This window comes from Coloeus monedula (assembly GCF_965178545.1).
Source record: "Coloeus monedula genome assembly, chromosome: 3".
In the NCBI taxonomy this organism is placed as follows: domain Eukaryota; kingdom Metazoa; phylum Chordata; class Aves; order Passeriformes; family Corvidae; genus Coloeus; species Coloeus monedula.
Window position 1 is genome coordinate 43024712 of NC_138783.1, and position 18302 is coordinate 43043013.

At 36.7% G+C, this 18302-nt stretch overlaps 1 protein-coding gene across 1 annotated transcript in view; it reads left to right on the forward strand.

The window, feature by feature from the left end:
• Nucleotides 1-17898, forward strand: part of AASDHPPT (aminoadipate-semialdehyde dehydrogenase-phosphopantetheinyl transferase) — a 28099-nt gene extending 10201 nt beyond the window's left edge. The window contains exons 3-6 of the mRNA XM_082277686.1: nt 4167-4288; nt 4940-5101; nt 11870-11947; nt 16719-17898. Of these exons, the coding sequence (XP_082133812.1) occupies nt 4167-4288; nt 4940-5101; nt 11870-11947; nt 16719-16877 (521 nt within the window). The 3' untranslated portion in view covers nt 16878-17898. The remainder of the gene's footprint in view (nt 1-4166; nt 4289-4939; nt 5102-11869; nt 11948-16718) is intronic.
• Nucleotides 17899-18302: the final 404 nt, after the last annotated feature.

Genomic DNA, 18302 nt, shown 5'->3' on the forward strand with positions numbered 1-18302 from the left:
GTTTTGTTTGTTTATTGTGTTTTTTCAGGAGATTAGTTGCTCAGTGAGCTGGCAGTAGTAGCTTTATAAGCTAGCTAGTTTCTATCTGACCAAAACAAGTTGAAGACTGTAAACCAATAAAACTTGAAGTGAAGATGGTCGGTTATCTACTCTTCTCACTATTTTTGAGAGGCCATGTCATGGTTTTAATAATTTTGGGTACAAGTTTGTACCCTGCCTTTGTGAAGTGTACGCTGTATTACCAAAGCTGACTTACGATTAACCTGATGTTTGTAAAAATGTAAAAAAACCGTATGAAGATTTCTGTATTAGCCTTAGAGATAGTAATTTTCACTATTAATAGCATCCTAATTTACATGGATCTTAACTCTGATTGCCTTTTATCTTCCTACAAATGCAGCTTGTTTGGATTCTTTAGCAGGTAGAAAAATGGGGAGAAATTACCCTGTATTTATGTACTATTTCTACAGTGCATTTGCAAACAGGACTAGAGAATATAGTCTGTTTTCTTATCCTTTGCTCCTGCCTCTTTTTAAAATCTGTCTTTTATGTCTGGTCTGTGGCATTACTTTTCTACAGGGAAAATGCAAAGCAGTTTTTTGGCTAGTCTTTAAAAAAAATTAACATAAATCCAGTTGTTATTGCAGTGGAAAACATGGCATTATGTATTAATGTAAATAGCTCATGAAAAAATCCAAAATGCACACACATCTGCACACATATGAACACACATGCTTGCCTGTATGTAGCATGTTTACTTTCCAAGCTTAATATTGGACTTTTTTTTTTCCCAGTATCATTCGCTATTCCCTCTTCTCACTCTTCCTGAAATTTCTAGGGTATTGTGTGCTTTTAATTTAATGAAGAAACTTAACTTTTGGGTTAATTTTTTTTTTTAAATTAATAGAAAGCAATTTTTGAAACATTACTCAGCTTATATTCTTAAGCATCTAATGTGCTTCAAAGTTTATTAACTGGGAATGTATTTTAAAATCAGAGAAGGCAATATAATTAATGCTCAGCATTAAAAAGAGTTAGTTTGCTTTTTTGAAGAGTTCTATTTCCTGGCATAGGCAAGTAAGAAGTACTTAATTAAGAAATAAGTTTATTTCTGAAACAAACTGACAAGTGGGAGCTACTTTAGAAATGCAAATTTAAAATCAAATAATTAATTGCTATATGGGACTTGTTCCTGTACTTCCAAAGAAAGTTTTTCATAAATTGTGACAAGTATGTTTGAGGTGTTTTAATTTTTTTTTTAATCAAAATAAAAGCAAAACAATGTAGCATTTAAACAGAAACTTTCTGCTACTTCTAGCTTTGCCCTCATCATATCTTCTATGTCATGAGAGACAGGGAGAATTGAAGGGGGTTTAGTGAAGAGCCACCAAGGTGATTAGAAGGTTGGGGAACTTGACTTACATAGAAGTGCTGACAGAGCTGGATTTTGTGAACCTGAAGAGGGGAAAAGTTCTGAGAAGAGGAATCTAGTCACAGCCTCCCTGAAATGTAGCTGCAGAGAGGATGTATATAGTTGTCTTCATGAGCATGCACAGAAACAGGGCAAAAGGCAGCAGGCTCAGGGTGCTTCAGGGGGAATTCTGTCTCTGTAGAATTAGTCTTCACCACCATGAGAACAGTAGAATACTGGACTAGGTTCTCCAGAGAAGGAGTGAAATAATCTTCTTGACAGGGCCCTTGGTAACCCAACATAAGGCTCTATTTTTCAACAGAAGGTTGCACCAGCTGGTCTCCAAAGGTCTTTTTCAACCTACATTTTCCCCATGGTTCTGTGAATCTGTCTTTCTCGGATAACTGAAGCAAATACGGGGAAATGGACTAGGCAGGCTGTGGTACTGTAAGTAATTTATGGAGAATAGTAGTCCTGAGTCCTCTGATCCATTCCTCAGAGCAAAGCAACTTACTGCATTAAGGAAACAGGGAGGAAGTGCACTTAAGGACAAAGCGTTGCCTGAGCTTTTCAGAGGAGGAATATGACAGACAGTGGGAGTGGAGGGGAAAGTACTGCGTGAATTTGAGCATGAGTGTTGAGAAGGGTAGCTGAATGGTTGAAGAAACCTAGGACAAGAAAAGGGTTGAACAATGAGGGGAAAAGCAGTAGCATATGGGATTGATAGGCACTTGGTGTACTAAATGGTTTAAGTATCGAGTGTATTCACCACATGTGGTTAAGTTGGGATGGCAGGACTGACAGTGCAGGAGCCTTTATATGCCTCTGTGTGCTGAAGGTAGCATAGTGTGAATAGTCTTGGGTGTTTTTTTCTGGTTGTCCTGGGCTACTGAAAGGAGGAGAATTCTCTGGAAGTAATGAAGGAGGAAGGGTACACCAAGATATTCTAAAATGTTTTGAGTCACAAGAACAGACTGGAGCCTCTATACTGTCATATTAAATATTCAAGAAAGGAGAGAAAGGGGGGGAAAAGAAAAGTGGATTTGTTTAGAGCAGGTATTAATGTAGTTATTTTATTGTAAAATGGGCTATATAAACACAGGGGAAAGAAAATACCTTTCTCCAAGTTCAATTTTTCATTGTTGCTTTTCATTGTTATTTTTCATTGTTTCAGGGAACTTGCATTGTGTAAGTAGATGGATATGGCATTTGCCTCAATAATTCATCAAAGCATACTTAACATTGTGGTTGCTTTTTTCTTTTACTGTTATTTTCTCCAGAGGGAAGTTAGTCCTGTCTTTAGATTGTTCTGGATCATTCTATTAGCTTCGTCCTGCAACTGTCTACAAAATTTCTGTCTAAAGATGTTCTCTTCACTTTAAAAATGCAATTGAGGGCATCTCTGAAATGTCACTGCCATGTCTTGTGGGATGTGTATGTCAGATAACACTTTGTAGTACAGTTTGGAAATTGTGAGAAAACCTGAATGTGTGCTTTAGTGTAACATTAGTTTGTTCAGATCAGCTATTACTGCTGCTAATACCTGTTTTTATTTAGTGCTTAGATATCTGTAGACGATAATCACTTTACAGAGAAGGCTTAATGGCTTTACCCTTGTTTAAAATGGGGAACATGAGCATAGAGAAGTAAAGTTCCTTGCCCAGTCAACTCAAAGAATTACTGGCACAGCTACAGTTAGAATCTGCATCTTAAGCAATTATTTAGTGAATGGGTTCTTCAAAGTAGTGTGGTATTGGGAGGGGGAAAATGTTTTGGTTTAAATATGAGTAATGTTTTATTTTTAGTGAGAACATTGAATAACCTATCAAAGAAATTGTCTCAATATGTTCTATCCAGATTTTTACTATCCCTAGTAAAGAAAATAAGTTGTTTTCTGCCATTGTCTCTTTAGCCACCTGTAGGCCCAATTGGACTTGGATGCTTGCATGGGATGCTGATTAATATAGGCTATGGGAAACCAAGCTTGTTACAAGGTCCATAGATTTCAGTGTACTGTAGAAGTGCCATTGATCAATATAACCACACACTCTGTAGGGTTGTCAACAAGGTAAATGCAGACTAGTGGGGAAAAGTAGTGTAGCCACTGAAGAGCTGCTGAAGTGCCACACAGCTGTGCTTATTTTTAGAGGAAGCTTAAATGTAATCTAAGGAATTTAAGGTTTGGTAGTTTGAGGCTGGGTTTTGGGGGGGTTTTTTTCCCCCTTGGTATATTTCTTACAGTTATTATGGACACCTCTCTACTTCCATTTTTCTTCCAGAGTAAATCCAATCGAAAGAGCTTAATATGTGTGTGATAAATTTGGAAGACTATGCTTCTACAAGTGCTTAAAAAAAGTGTTTCTTTTGTATCCCAGAATCCAAGGGCAGGAGGCAGAATAGCTTGATAAATTTTGACAAACAGCATGCTGTTTTATAAAATGTTAATGTTACTAGATCAAGCTGTCAGATGCCAGAGACTGTATATGCTACTTCAGTAGTAGAATACAATTTTTTTATATTTTTATAAAATCAGCATTGGTTAAGTACTTTGCCTTTTAGAGAATGCTGGAAACACTGTGTCCTGAAGTCATGAGCTCACTGCTTTGAGGCTGTATAAATTCAAATTGTGGAGCAGAGTTGGTTCATAAATTTTTGTTCTTACGAGATTTTTCTAGAGCAATAATGTGAAGTAATCCATTTGCTTATTATTACTACTCTGTTAAAATTTCTGTAAATATCTCTGTCTGATTTATAGGTAGTAGCTCAATTCCAAATTTCTTTCACATAATGAAGCGACAGTTTACTGAAGCGGAGTGGGATGTAATCAAGTCTATGAGTAATGAATGGATGCAGCTGGATATGTTTTATCGGCACTGGGTAATACTTCTTTTCCTGTTTAAAGTCTGCAAATGTGCACATTCTTTTCTGATATATTTTATTATTTTCATTATAGTAAAAATGTAATCATTTTGTAGTTGCATAGAATCATAGAATGGTTTAGATTGGAAAAGACATCTAAGATCATCAAACCCACCACTAAACTATGTCCCTAAGCACCATCTCTACCCGTATTTTAAAGAATTTCCAGGTTTGTGACTCAACCACTTCCCTAGGCAGCCTGGGAATAAGCCATTTGATGAAGAAGTTTCTCCCATTATCCAATCTAAACTTCCCTTGTGCTACCTGATACCATTTCATGTGAAGATATTCTTGGGCTTAAGATTTCAATGATTATTTCAATATCAGAATAATTTTGATAACCATAGTAGAGTAGGATTTATTACTACTTTTAAACACATAGCCAGAAAAAGGTAAAGGGTTCATATCTGTATGTGCCATTGAGTAATTTCATTTGCATTTAATGCAGCAAGTTCGGCTGAGTAAATACAATGCTGATAACTTTTTCTCACATTTACAGTAGTATGGGTCTTAAATTTATTTTGTCTACAATGTGTACTCAGAAGTAATGTTTATAGAACTGTTTGAAAACAGCCAGTATAAATAAAATACCTTTATTGTGTCTTCTAGGCCTTAAAGGAAAGCTTCTTAAAGGCTATTGGAGTTGGAATTGGCTTTAACTTGCAAAGAATTGAATTTAATGTGTCTCCATTGCAACTGGAAATAGGGAAGGTGTATAAGGAGACAAAAATGCTTCTAGATGGAGAAAAAGAAGAGGAGTGGACATTTGAGGTAAAGAATATGTTTTCACTAGTGATAAGCTGTCTCAACTCCTTATGGTTGCATTGCATATTTGATTTTTTTTTTAAGTGCAGTTTCATACCTTTGTTCTGTATAACCCCACTGAACCGAAATTATTCAAAATTTAGGATATAAATCTGCAGCATTTTAAAGTATTTTTGATGATTGCAAGAACACCCCATAGATACATTCTTTATAATGTATATTTATATTTTTCCTGTTTCTGGAATATATTTCCTGCACTCTGAGAAAGTCGTCCTAAGGTATGCAGGAAGTTCACAGAAATATATTCGGACCTGATTTCTTGAACAGGACTAAGATTTTAAAGTTCTTCATCAGTTGGTCTAGAGTGGGACTAGTGATTAACTAACCCCGTTAGTGTTTATGTTAGATGTCCGAAATGGAGGAGGTGTCTTCAGCTCCTTTGGAACTTCTTGTCCACACAAGAAATGTGTGTTTTTGTGAGTGTGAATTAGCTGCTGTCTCTGGGAATGGACAGATGAAAAAAATTGCTTAATGGAAGATTAGTTTGACCTCAATAGTCTAACTGAGTCTTGGAGTTTGGGCTTTTGTTTTCCTTCTTCAAAGTTATTGGGGCTTATCACTAAAACATCTATCCTTTCAGATTTGGTAAAAAATTATCAGTGTCATTTCATGTAGTTTAAAGGATACATAGGGAAAGAACTGACAGGGACGTGATTTACTGGTGGACCTGGCAGTGCTGGGTTAACAGTTGGACTTGCTGGTCTTAAAGGTGTTTTCCAGCCTAAATGATTCTGATTCACAATAATCTCAAATTGTTTAATTACCTAAAAAACCAAGCTTTAAAAAAAATTAAATTATAATCCCATTTCTCTACCCCCCAGAGGTATGTTCATTCAACCACTTTAAACAGGGCAAAAAATGGAACAAAGCTTTTCAATAAGATTATTCAGTTTCAAATATGTGTTTTCATTTTGAAAATACCTATATTGTTGGAGAGAGCTGTTCCAATAGAGCTGTCTAAATGACAGATTTCTGCTGTATGCTTATTTTCTTTAGTATACAAGCCACATGTACCCTGTCCATGTGGTATGAAAGAATGAATGTTCCAGTAATATTTAACTTTAGAGTACAAGTTTGTACCTTCACAGTTCATTCCATTCAGCATACCTATCCACTTCTGGTTTTGTGTTATTTTACAAGTCTATGCATACTAAATCAGCCCTCTTACTCAATTTCTGTATAGTATGGCAATATCAGTATGTCATGAAATTCACTAGTTGGAGTTACACTGGCAAAAGAAGTTATTGGGAAAGCCTGTGGCACATCTTGTACCAGAATGCTTTCTGTATAACTGCAGTGTACCATGGCCAAGGGAACATCTACCTCTCTTAAATGAATTCTGGAACTCCCAGTTTTGGTCTTTGACGTGCCTGTGGTTGATTGACAGAAACAGCCTGAAGATGATGATGTAGATAGCTCCTTGTAATACTTAAATGCTTTCTAATTCTTTGAATTTTCCTTATTACTTGGTAATTGCTGCCGCCAGGTTCATGCAATTCTTGTCTGAGGAATGTCTCCACTTGCATGCTTGCCCTCCTGCTTCCTAGGAGTGCAGCATTATAATGGGGCAGATTCTAGTATTTCAAAGAAAGAACTTAATATCAAGTTTCCTTTAAATGCAAGTTCAATTGGCATATAATTTCATTTAAATATTAACATTCATTAAAATAAAATAAATAAAATGTTTTTCAGTTACCAATCTCTGGAGAGCCTAAAATTAAGCATGGCTTTACTTTTCTATCTCTTCCCAAGTTTCTTCTAATTTTGCGTTTGTTTTCTTACTTTAAAAAATCTTTTTTTGTTTCATCAGATTTTTAAAATAACTTTTTAGTTGAAAACACTGATTTTGAGAGATCTGAAAGAGTCACCCAAGAGCAGACATTAAGTCACCTCTACGACTGCATGTTACTGATAGTCTTTCTCTTAGGTTCCCTGTTGTGCTAAGTTTGCTTGAGGGAGCTTTTTCTATCAAATAAAAAAATATAATGACTTCACTTTTACTTTTCAGAACTGCCTATATCTTAGTGAAAGGAGATGATCAAAGAGAGCAAGACTGTGTAAAATTCAATTATCACATATTTTGTCTCATTTCAGTTTTAAAGAAAACCTAATTTAATAAAACTAGAAGGGAGAATTAAAGGAGATTTTATCCATTTAAATTACACAAAATATTCTGAAGTCGCCTTCAGAAAGTATCTTGTAATATGAAAAAGACAACTTTAAATTCATAAAAACCAGTGAAAGATCCACCTAATACTTGTCATGACGAAAAGGTCAAGAGGAATACTAATGAGTCAGAACAAATCAAACTTGACAATATTCAGACCCCCTGTAACTGTTCACAGTCAGAGCAAAGCCAATTCTAACCGTAATTTTCTGTGAACAGTGCAAAAACATTTCTCTTATTTGATTGTAAATACTGAATTAACTACTTTGTTATGTAGTTGGCTGTTTGTTGTCCTTTCACCAAGGGTTCAGTTTTGCTTGGAGCATCTTTGCCCTCCTTCACTCCCCCTGTTTTCTGGCTTGAATGGAAGGAAGTTGCTCAGAAGCAGCCTCTTCTTGTTTGATCTTGATGGAAGGATTTAGCTTTAGGGTCTTGTTTTCATACAGTACTCTAGAGATTGCTACACAGATTCCCTTCAGCTGTTTCAGGAGTTGGAGGAAAAGAAGGCTTCATTTAAAAGCATCAGTTTAATTTTAAGATATGTCTGCTATATGTGTTGAATATGCTTTATTCATATAGATAGTGCACACTTTCCTCATTTTAAAAAGGTGGCTTTGTTTAGTAATAACTAAAAGACAGCTAGCCCAGTGAAGAGTGATAACAGCATTTTGTCAGGGTGTTGATTTAGGATGGAGTCTTGATGATGATGATCATTATGGGTAATTCTGTATGCTCCATTTATTTCCTTTGAAGAAAATAAACTTGGGTAATTGTCCTAGTTTCATCTCCAGTACAGTTAATTTTCTTCTTAGTAGCTGTCATAGTGCTGTGTTTTGAATTTAGGATGAGAATAGTGCTGATAACACACTGAAACAAAGTCAAGGACTCCAGTGTCTCATAGTGCCCTGCCAGTGAGGAGGCTGTGTGGTATGAGCTGCCTACTATGTTCAACTACGACGAGAGTGAAGTAGTAATTAATTTTAGTTAAAAAAAAAGAAGTTGATTGAAGACAGTTATGACAAGTTCTGTCACTTAAAGAGATCAACATAAGTTTATAAGATAGATTTGTAGTAGATCTTTTATGTGGAAAAATATATTGGCACTGGAACATACACTGACACAGGAACAGGTTTCCCAGAGAACTTGTGGATGGCCCATCCTTGGAGGGCCAGATTGGATGGAGCCTTGAGCTAGGTGGTCTAGTGGAAAATGTCCATGTCCAAGGCACGGGAGTTGGAATGAGATGATTTTTGAGGTCCCTTCCAATGTAAGCTGTTCTGTGACTCTATGGAAAAAAATTCCTAGTTACCGATTTGCAAAATGTTAAATGTATTCATGACCCTTTTTTATTGGTCCCAGTTGTGTACAGCTGATCAGGAAGAATAACTGGATAGCACTTACTGCAATCAGTATTAAAGAAATATCTTAAATGAGACATATGATATTTCTGTTTTGGTATCTACCTCAATTTTGGATATAACTATTTTATAAAGGAAGCATATGATTTATCCTAAACTTCAGTCTGGGATTAAGAATCACCTAGCAGGACTACTGTTGCACAAATAATTTTTTGCATTTTTTCACAACAAATATTTGCTTGATATGTTTATATGCAAGTAGATTACTTGCAGAACATGAATTTCAAAGAGAGATTAGCTGGGTCAATTTGAAACATATTTAGTAATTGCTGGTGTGCAACTGTAGTTGGCATCCTTCACCCTCAGTAAGTGAAGTTAATCCTGTTGCATTGCTAGGAATAAATAAGAATAGAAACATATTTCTAAGACTAGCTAATCCAGCTGGATTCACTCATCAATCACTTCTGCTGGCTGGGAAGGTACAGTTTCCTCATAAGCCGTCTGTTGTTGAGTGAATTCGTAATGATTTGAATTCCAGACACATCATTCTGCCGAGTCTTTGAAATGCAATCATTGTAAATCTCTGTGTGCTCTAGTAAGGCTTTTGTTCTGTGCAGGTAAAAACAAATTTTGGTCCGTTCCATGTTTTCTGGTTTTTAGAGAGGAATCTTAACAAAACAAACTCTTTACCTTGAAGGAATTCTGTATGATTGTCCTCTTTTTGTTTAATCATCTATTGCCATTTAAAATATTAATTGTATAAGCTGGTATAGCAATATCTCCAGGGAAGCAAGTTGATCCACTGTTTTTTATATTTTCACTATGTTTCATTAATTCCATAGCATAAAGTTTTGCTGGCCACTAGTAAAGGCCAGGAAAGACGTTCCTTTCTGTATTTCATTTGGATTTACATTGCTCTGAAACAGCAAAGATAGGTGAAGGGCATAGTTTGTTATGTTTTATTGTAAGATGCTGAAAACTCTTTTGTGATCACAGAGGATACATGAAATAAATGAAATGGAACCTTTTTCGCTCATTGGGCAGGGTCTCTGCAGGGAAGGTCTATTTAAACAGTGACTGCCTATTAAATGCAACTTTGAACTCAAAAAATATTTTGCTAACAGTATGTAAAATACTACCTATAATATGTTTTTAGTTGCACAAACAAGAAGTAATATACGTTGACTTCACAAAAAGAAAATTCTGTGCTTAAAGCTGTTTGCAGACTTCTGATTACAGGTGTAAGCCGCTGCTGAATGTGCTGTACTGCGCTCTCTGTTCTGATATGTCTTTGACCTCTTGGAAAATGCAAAAAAAAGGAAAGAAGGGTGGATAATGAAGTAATTAAAATTGGGATGTAGTAATTTTTCCATCTAGAAAAACACAAAACACTACCACCCCAGAACTATAGAAATGGTTTAGCAACACCTGATCAAGCATCTAATATTCATAGTCTTTCTTATTTTTGAGGAAGTTACAGAAATGTGCACACTGAGTACAAGTGTTTATCTCTGAGGTAGCATTCTTTATGCTTGACTAATTTTCAGTTTTGTACTCTAGTAAAGGAGTGGAAAACCCAGTAAAATACTTAATAGGAAATACATTTATAGCTCTTGCAGTCATGTAAAATATTGCTTATGCTGTAGGTTTGTTAGTGTTTCTTATATTAAATATTTTTCTTAATCTAGACAGAATTGAAATATTCATTTTCTTACTAGCACTTTGCAGAAAGATATGACAACAAGAGCTCGATAGGGTTTTTTTGAAGTAGGTGAGGGTTATAAAATTCTGACTGCTAAAGCTGTCAAATAGGCACAGTTTTGGTGCTGAAGAGATCAAAGTAAAAGCACAGTTCTATTTCCTCACCAGCACCTCTCCACCAAGGCACCCACGTTTGCCAGAAAAGTCCCCCAGCTTTACAGTTGAACTGGTGCTACACATGAATGGAGCAGCTGCTGCCTTGGCTGAGCTGGGCTGAGTAGATCTCAGCTGAGCAGCTTGGCACTTTTTTTTTTTTTATGTGTATACAGGGCTGTTTGGGAATCACTGAAATGGTATCCTAGCAACTGAAGTCTTTGAAAAGTCTATATATTAGATGGACTATAGAGACGCCTGATGTGGACTGACACCATTGTTCTAAAAGACATCGTTTTGCGTAGATTAAAAGGGGAGAAAAACGAGGGAACCAACAACCTGTCAGGGGAAATAGGAGGAGATCATGGTGCTTTCTTTATATTATGATATACTGCCATTAGAATATTTCCCAAGGAAGCCAGAATTGGAGATTCAGTCTTACATCCAAGGATAATATCCCAATGATTTTCTGATTTTCAGATTAATGGCAATATTGAAATTGATCACTTTCCTAGGTAACATTCTTGGTATTCTTGATTTCTACTTTAAAAAGTGTGCATAAATTAAGTGAAAACTTTTGGATAAAGAAGCAGGGAAAAATGTATTTCCTCCCTTTATATATATATATTTTAAAGTCAATGAAATTATGGCTTGGATATAGAATAAGCATTGTTCTGAAACAGTATATAAAAGTCTTTGGGGTTCTTTTTCCTGAAATTGTTTAGGATGAATTCTTAGCCTTTATAGAAGAAAACACTTTCAAAAAAAACTAGTAAATAGGTAAAAACTATATTACTAAATATATAGTTATAAGTCTAAAAATATTGATTCATATTTACACATCACAGTTCTCAGACTGCTGTGTCAGGAGTTTAAAGTTGGGGTCTCACATGCTGTGTGAAGCCAAGAAGGGAGAGAGAGTCATTGGTTTAAGTTTACACTGACGCTGTTTTTCATAATACCTTCCAGAAGTTCACAGTTCATCTCACTGGAAAAGGATAGCTAAGATGGGTCATGTAGTTTGGGACTTAAAAGGGACTGGTAAAAGAAAGCTCGGGTGACAAACTTGAATGTAAATATCTACAAATGGGTAAGGTGATGGCAACCCATAGTAACCAGTCCTCAGCCCTGTGAACATTTTAATGTATCTGCATCATTGAGCTCTCCAACAAAACTCCTAAAAAGTACTATTGCTTTTTGAATGTCATTATTTTAAAGTATTTTAAATTATGTTCTGCTATTGTTATGAACCATATTCTAAGTATTTATATAGTCTGTACTCCGAAAACAGAGTAAAGAAAACGCATTTACATTGCCATTTTTCATCTTTACTAGGAAACCCGCTTGGATGACCATCATCATGTTGCAGTGGCGCTTGGGAAACAGAAGGGATTTGTACAGAATAATTCTGATGTAAGAAACTGTGAAATAGTTTCATGTCTTGGTTATCACTTGAATGTAAACTTATGCTGTAGCTGAAAGTGTGTTATCTCATGTATAGAGCCAAGAAGAAGACTTACCTTAGGCGCAGTATTAAACAGAACCAAGCAGTATTACTGAACTGTTTCCCCTAGTTCTCTTATGCCTATTTCAGGAAAAATCTGGGAAGGAGAAATAGTGTCAGAGGACAGCAGCAGGTAATGTCAAGTCTGTAATGCATGTATTCAGTGTGTTCATTCAAGAGAAGATTAAGTGATTTTTGTCACAGCCTGCTAGTACTCATGTGGGAAAGATGGTTTTCACAGAGGGAAATGGAAACAGTGAACCAATCTGGACTGCTAAACTTGTATGACACCTCACCAAGCTGATTTTAGTGGGGGACTGTCAGTGTATGTATCTCAGAGCAGATCCATCGCTCAAATACCATTACGACAAGATAACCCCTGAGACAAGCAGCAACAACCAACAGATGGGAAGAACAGCAGTGTTAGTCTTCGTTCCATGTGGTGTCTCTATTGAGAGAAAGAGCAAAGCTACTTAAAAGCTTTTCAGGATTTTCTGTGTAATTTAAAAAAGACCTCAGTTGTGAAAATAGCAATAGAAGTCAAATTTAAGGGAGAGGCAGACTGGCAAGTTGTAGCCAAAACAGCCAGACAGTCAGCAAAGGAGAGTGTGACAAATTGCCGGATCTTTCTCTGGTGTTGTAGTTGGTCATGAGAAAATGGGTTAGTTGTCTTCTGTAATTTAGATACAAAGATTTTACCAGGAACTAGAAAAAAAAAATTAGTTATAGGAATGGATAAAAGCAGGAAAATGATAATGCACACTTGTCTATCATGGCAACAAAGTCTATGTTCATGGATAAAAAAGGGAGGCAGACCTTTTAACTAGTATTGGTTAGACTGAGAAAAGAGTTATTAAACTGCCTTTGAGGATTTACTGTGATAAATCAGCGGACAAATATTTTTAAAGAAATTACATGCATTCTGTTTGACAGGACATACTTAAGTTCCTGGTGGGGTTGCATATTATCCTTCTGACAGGAATACTGATAACTGTAAGTCTGAGGTGAAAAGAAGGTGGACATTATTTCAAAGGACAATTACCTAAGTATTCGGCAGAAATCCAGGATTTTTAAGTATTGACCTTCACCATCATGGTCACATACCTTAAACTTATCATGACTGTTCTTTCTGTGATATCAAAGGTTATGATGAAAAGTCTTGGAATCAAGAGGAGTCTCAAAGGCTTACTTGTCCACTGACTAAATTTATGATGACCTAAATTTCATTATCTTAATTCAATGAAGAAAGGTCATTTTAAGCAGGACAAGAGAGCATTCTGAGACTCCCCAGTAAGGAAATTAAGTGAAAATTTATGTACTATTGCACCATGCCTTTTTAGGCTGCCTTCTAACAGGAACATGGAGGAAATGAATGTTGCCTTCTCTCTTAGTAAAAGAACCATAAGAAGGATTCTATTTATTGCTGGATATGTTGAAAGAAAAAGTTGTTCATTGTAGCTTAACATGTGTGTAAATGTTACCCAGTTGTTTCAGGATGTCACTGTTTGTGTCTGTTCCCTCTCTGCAATCACAGGAGTAATTCATTATGGCCTGCTTGCAGAACATCTATTTTCAGCTTTCTTCACAAAATGATAGCATGTACCTGCAATTCCCAGGAAAGACCAATTGTTTTGTCAGTTTACTGTAATTAAAAATCTCTAGTGTCAAGAGTCTTATAAAAATGCTAGTGACTGCTATATGCTTGAAGAAACAGAACATTTATCTGTGCTCTTAACCTAGATCTAGACATTTGTCTGAGGCAAGTCTCAATAAAAGATGGCTGAGTTTAAAATTCTTTATAAATCCTATGTAGGATATAAACTATGTTCTGTCTATCACTTGCTAAATTTCACAAGAGTTGTGGTGAATTCAGTCAGGACACACTTCCTTCAGACAAGCACGTGCTGAAGTTCAAGCTACATCTGTTAGCTCAGAGGCTTATTTGGTATGTGTCTGTGATGTCACTTTCATGGCTCTAGGCACCATTCCTGCAGCTTTACCTCATCTCCAAAATGTCCAATGAACAGGAATGTCTCAGCACCATGTCATTGTGTAAGGACATAAAGTGAGAGACAGCTCAATCTCTTTTGCTTTCAGTCTGTATTGACAACAAAGAGTTTTTCTGTGTTGCTACAAGCAGCATAAACCATTTTGTTGTCTCTGTATTTATTCCTAGAAGTAGCTTACTGCTCAAATACTGGAGAATAGACATTTTTGTTTTTTCCCTATTTACTGAACTACCTTCATTGATGTGACAGGAAGGGATAACAAAATCCTCAAAATTGACTTTGGATTGAGTCACCTCCATTACTTGGATGTAGGGTCTACAAGGCACAATTATGAATAAATTCCCCAAATCTTTTCCTGGACCTCAACATACTGGAGTGCCTCTGAAGTGCCTGTACACCACTGCACTCAGGATGAGGAGTAAACATGATGAATCAGAGATCTGTGTGTGGCTGCAGGGCTCCAAGAGCACAAGATGGTGGAGTTCAGGATGCTGGGGCAGCAAGAACGGCTCACAACCCTTAACATGAGGAGAGCAGACTTTCTCCTCCTCAAAGGACAAAGAGGGGTCCTGTGGGATATGGCCTCACAGGAAAGTTGAGCCTCAGAAAGCTGCTTAACATTCAAGGATCACCTCCTCCACTCTCAAAAGAATTCCATCTCACTACATATGAAGTCAGGCAAAAAAGCCGGAGGGTCTACATGGATGAACAGGGAGCTCCTAGCCAAACTTGGACAGAGAAAGGGAAGCGTACAGAGGGTGGGAGCAAGAATGGGTAACATGAGAAGAATACAGAAATATTATCTGAGCATCCAGGGATGAAGTTAGAAAAGCTAAAGCCCAAATAGAATTTAATCTGTGATCAGATGGACAACCAATCTCTGAGGCAGCAAGAAGCACTTCAGTAAGTGCAAAGAAGCCAAAGGGAAGGGTTTTGCTCAACAAGACAAATGTTGAAAGAAGCTGAGATGCTGAATGCCACCTTTGCGTCAGTCTTTATTAGCAAGACTGGCTGTCAGCAATCCCAGGTTGCAGGGATGAAAGAGGAAAGGAGCAATGAAGATGCGCACTTGAAGGAAGAGGATTAGGTCAGGGAATGCTTAAGCAAACTGGATGGGTGTAAGTTGATGAATATTTATGGCATACAGGTGGCAGCACAAGTCTTCTCTCAATAATCTTTGGTTGATCACGGGGACTGGGAGAAGTGCCCAAAGACTGGAAGAAAACAAATGTCACCTTATCGTCAGTAAGGAGGACCCAGGGAATTACAGGCCTCACAGCTTCACCTTGGTTGCTGGAAAGGTGGCAGAACAGCTGATTCTGAAAATCATTTCCAGGCACAGCAAGGACAAAGAAATCATCAGGACTAGTCAACATAGCTTCGCCAAGAGAAGGTCATGCTTGACCAACTTGGTAAACTTCTGCAATGAAATGACTCACCTGGTAGATGAGGTTAGAGCAGTGGGTAACTGTCTACCTATATTTTAGTACCTTCTAAATTTTGCAGTGTCTCTCATAAGATCCTCCTAGAAAAAATGCTGAGTGGTGGGTAAGCAGACAGTGAGATGTATTGGAAACTAGAACATTTGGGCCCAGGGTGTGGTGATAGTGGTACAGAGTCTGGTTGGAGGCCAGTTACTGGTGATGTACCCCAGGGATCAATACTGGGTCCAGTCCTGTGTAACATCTTCATTAATGAACTGGATGATGGTGCAGTGCACCCTCAGCAGGTTTGCTGGTGACAATGAACTGGGAGGAGTGGCTGATACACCAAAGGGTTGTATTGCCATAAAGACAGGCTCATCGAAAATGACTCAGTTTGTCTGATGTACCAAGGAACACCACTGCAGAGGAGCCCTACTGAATTTTATGAAATACTAAACACTAAGAATATGTCACTCAAGCAAATGCGCATCTAGAAGAATCAGCTATATTTATGTTTAATTCATGCAAGCTGTACTATATGCCCTCCTGTCTGGAAACAATTACATTTGGAGATGGCATACAGCAGGCTGCACAGTAGTGTCCTCAAAACAAACAAACAAACAAAAAAACACCCTAAAAACAAACCAAATCTTTTTTTTCTTTGAAATGTAATTTTTTTCTTGGAGTGATGAAACTAACATGGAGACCATGACACTGTCATTTCTTAATATCTCAGTCTGCATTTAATGTGGATTTAACATGGGGAATTGCTGGTTGATTGTGACCACTAGTTTTTAAGTAGCATTTGAAGTCTGAGAGAAGCATGCAAAACCTCAGTGACTACTGGTATTGAAAAGAGTATGAATAGGCACACCTCTGTTCTCACACAATTGTCTCAAATAATCATATCTGCTGGAGAATGAAGTACAGTTCATTTGATGGTGGTCTTTTTCTTTTTTGATGGACTTAAACACTCATTCTGTCCCACTTGGAGCATTGTATAGCCCTTGTTCCATCGGTTTTGTGAACTGTGTTTCAAGGAAAAACTCTCTTTTTCTGTGTGGCCTGTTACATGCTTCTAATAGTTACTGCATAGCCTAAAGTAGGGGAATTGACATTAGTCTCAAATGTAGAATGTTTTCTTTCTTCTTCAGTAAGAAATACGCAGTTTAAACAGGACAGAGAATTTTACAGGAAGAAAATTGGTATTTATCGATTCATGTTATGCTAATACGTGTTTTCTTTAGGTACAGTCCATGGAGCCTAACCAACCACAATTTACAGTATTGACTTTTGAAGATTTAGTTGCATCTGGTATTCCAGTCGCACCTGAGGATTCTGCATATTGGGACAATTTTTGTTCAAAGCAGGAGAGTCCAGTGAAACAGAGTTCACATTCAAGATAAGACTGTGTATAAGAAAAAGAAACTTGTCAAAGTTCTTACACTGTTCTTCTGCTTAATTTGAAGTATGGGAATAAGTGCACATATGTAAATGAAACATATTTTTCCTTATTTGAGCTGACAACCTGATTTTCACATTTTCAAAATTGATGCTTCATCAGAATTATAAGGAAGACACTGAAAGAATTCTGAACGAAAAGCCTAAACCAACATGCCTTGTTGCATCTACTTGCCTGTGGTTCTTACACTTCAGTAATTATCCATGCTAGGAACAGAAAGCAGTTGTACAATAATGTTGTTTATTAGTCAACAAGTGTTTAGTATATAAAAATGTGTTTCCATACTTATTTATGCTGAAGCTTGAATTATGATACTGCTTTTTCTATTTATAAATTATTCATTTATTCTCAGATGGACGAATAAATCCAGGAAAATTGGTACAAATTCTTATGCTGTTATTGTGTGGTGCGAGTGTTTGTACAACAGTTGGTGTTTGTGTAATGCCAGGCTGAAAAGGTCTGAGTCTTAGCAGTCTGGGAGCTACATCTGTGCAAAAATAGTTTGAGACAGGGTATTAACTTACAAATATTTATAGTCTTTTCACTTCTTATCTTTGTTAATTAAAGCTTCCTGCAACTTAGTATTCTTCTTTTAACAGTTCTTTTTTGTATTTTTTCCCTCAGCAACAGATACAAGCCAAGCAGCAGTTAAATTTTCCTAGGCTTGGATTTGCATCAGTCATGGAGGGAAACCCAAAGAAAAAAAGAAAGCTATTTACTCTTTTTCCAAATAGTCTTGTAACATCTGATGACAGAATATTTTACTGTCCTGACAGTGAAGGAATGTTTACGGAGATCTGTAGATCTTGAGTGCACATCTAGAATATTTTGTCTTCTTTTTCAAAACAAATCCTGTTTTGTGCCGTTACCTCTCACTCTTCTTTTGAGAAATCATAGACATAATGTGGTCCATCTAAATTTAAGAAAACATACTGAACAGAATGATTTTTCACAAAAAGAGTTAATTTCTGTCCTACTGTTAAATATAGATCTTCATTGAATTTGAGGTTGTGTACAACTAGGCTGCACCCTGTAGTCTGGTGAACACCGTGTAGAGGAGAATCTACTTGTAGAGTAACCACTGAATCCATGCCTTATTACAAAGATGAAGAAAAGTTTGAGAGAGAGGATGAGTTTTACAATTATTATACAAGCTTTTGGAGTCTGCTGTAGATAATTCTGAATTCAAACATGCTGTTAAACTCTCCTACTTCCAGTGTTGATTAATATTTTTGTTTCCATTTCCATGACTCTCTCATCCTGCATGCTAATTGTAATTTTTGGCATTTTGCTTTTTTTCCCCCTCTCCAAAACTACAAATCAGTGAAGCAATGACTTTTCCCTCCAGACTCCACAGGGGTTAAATTAG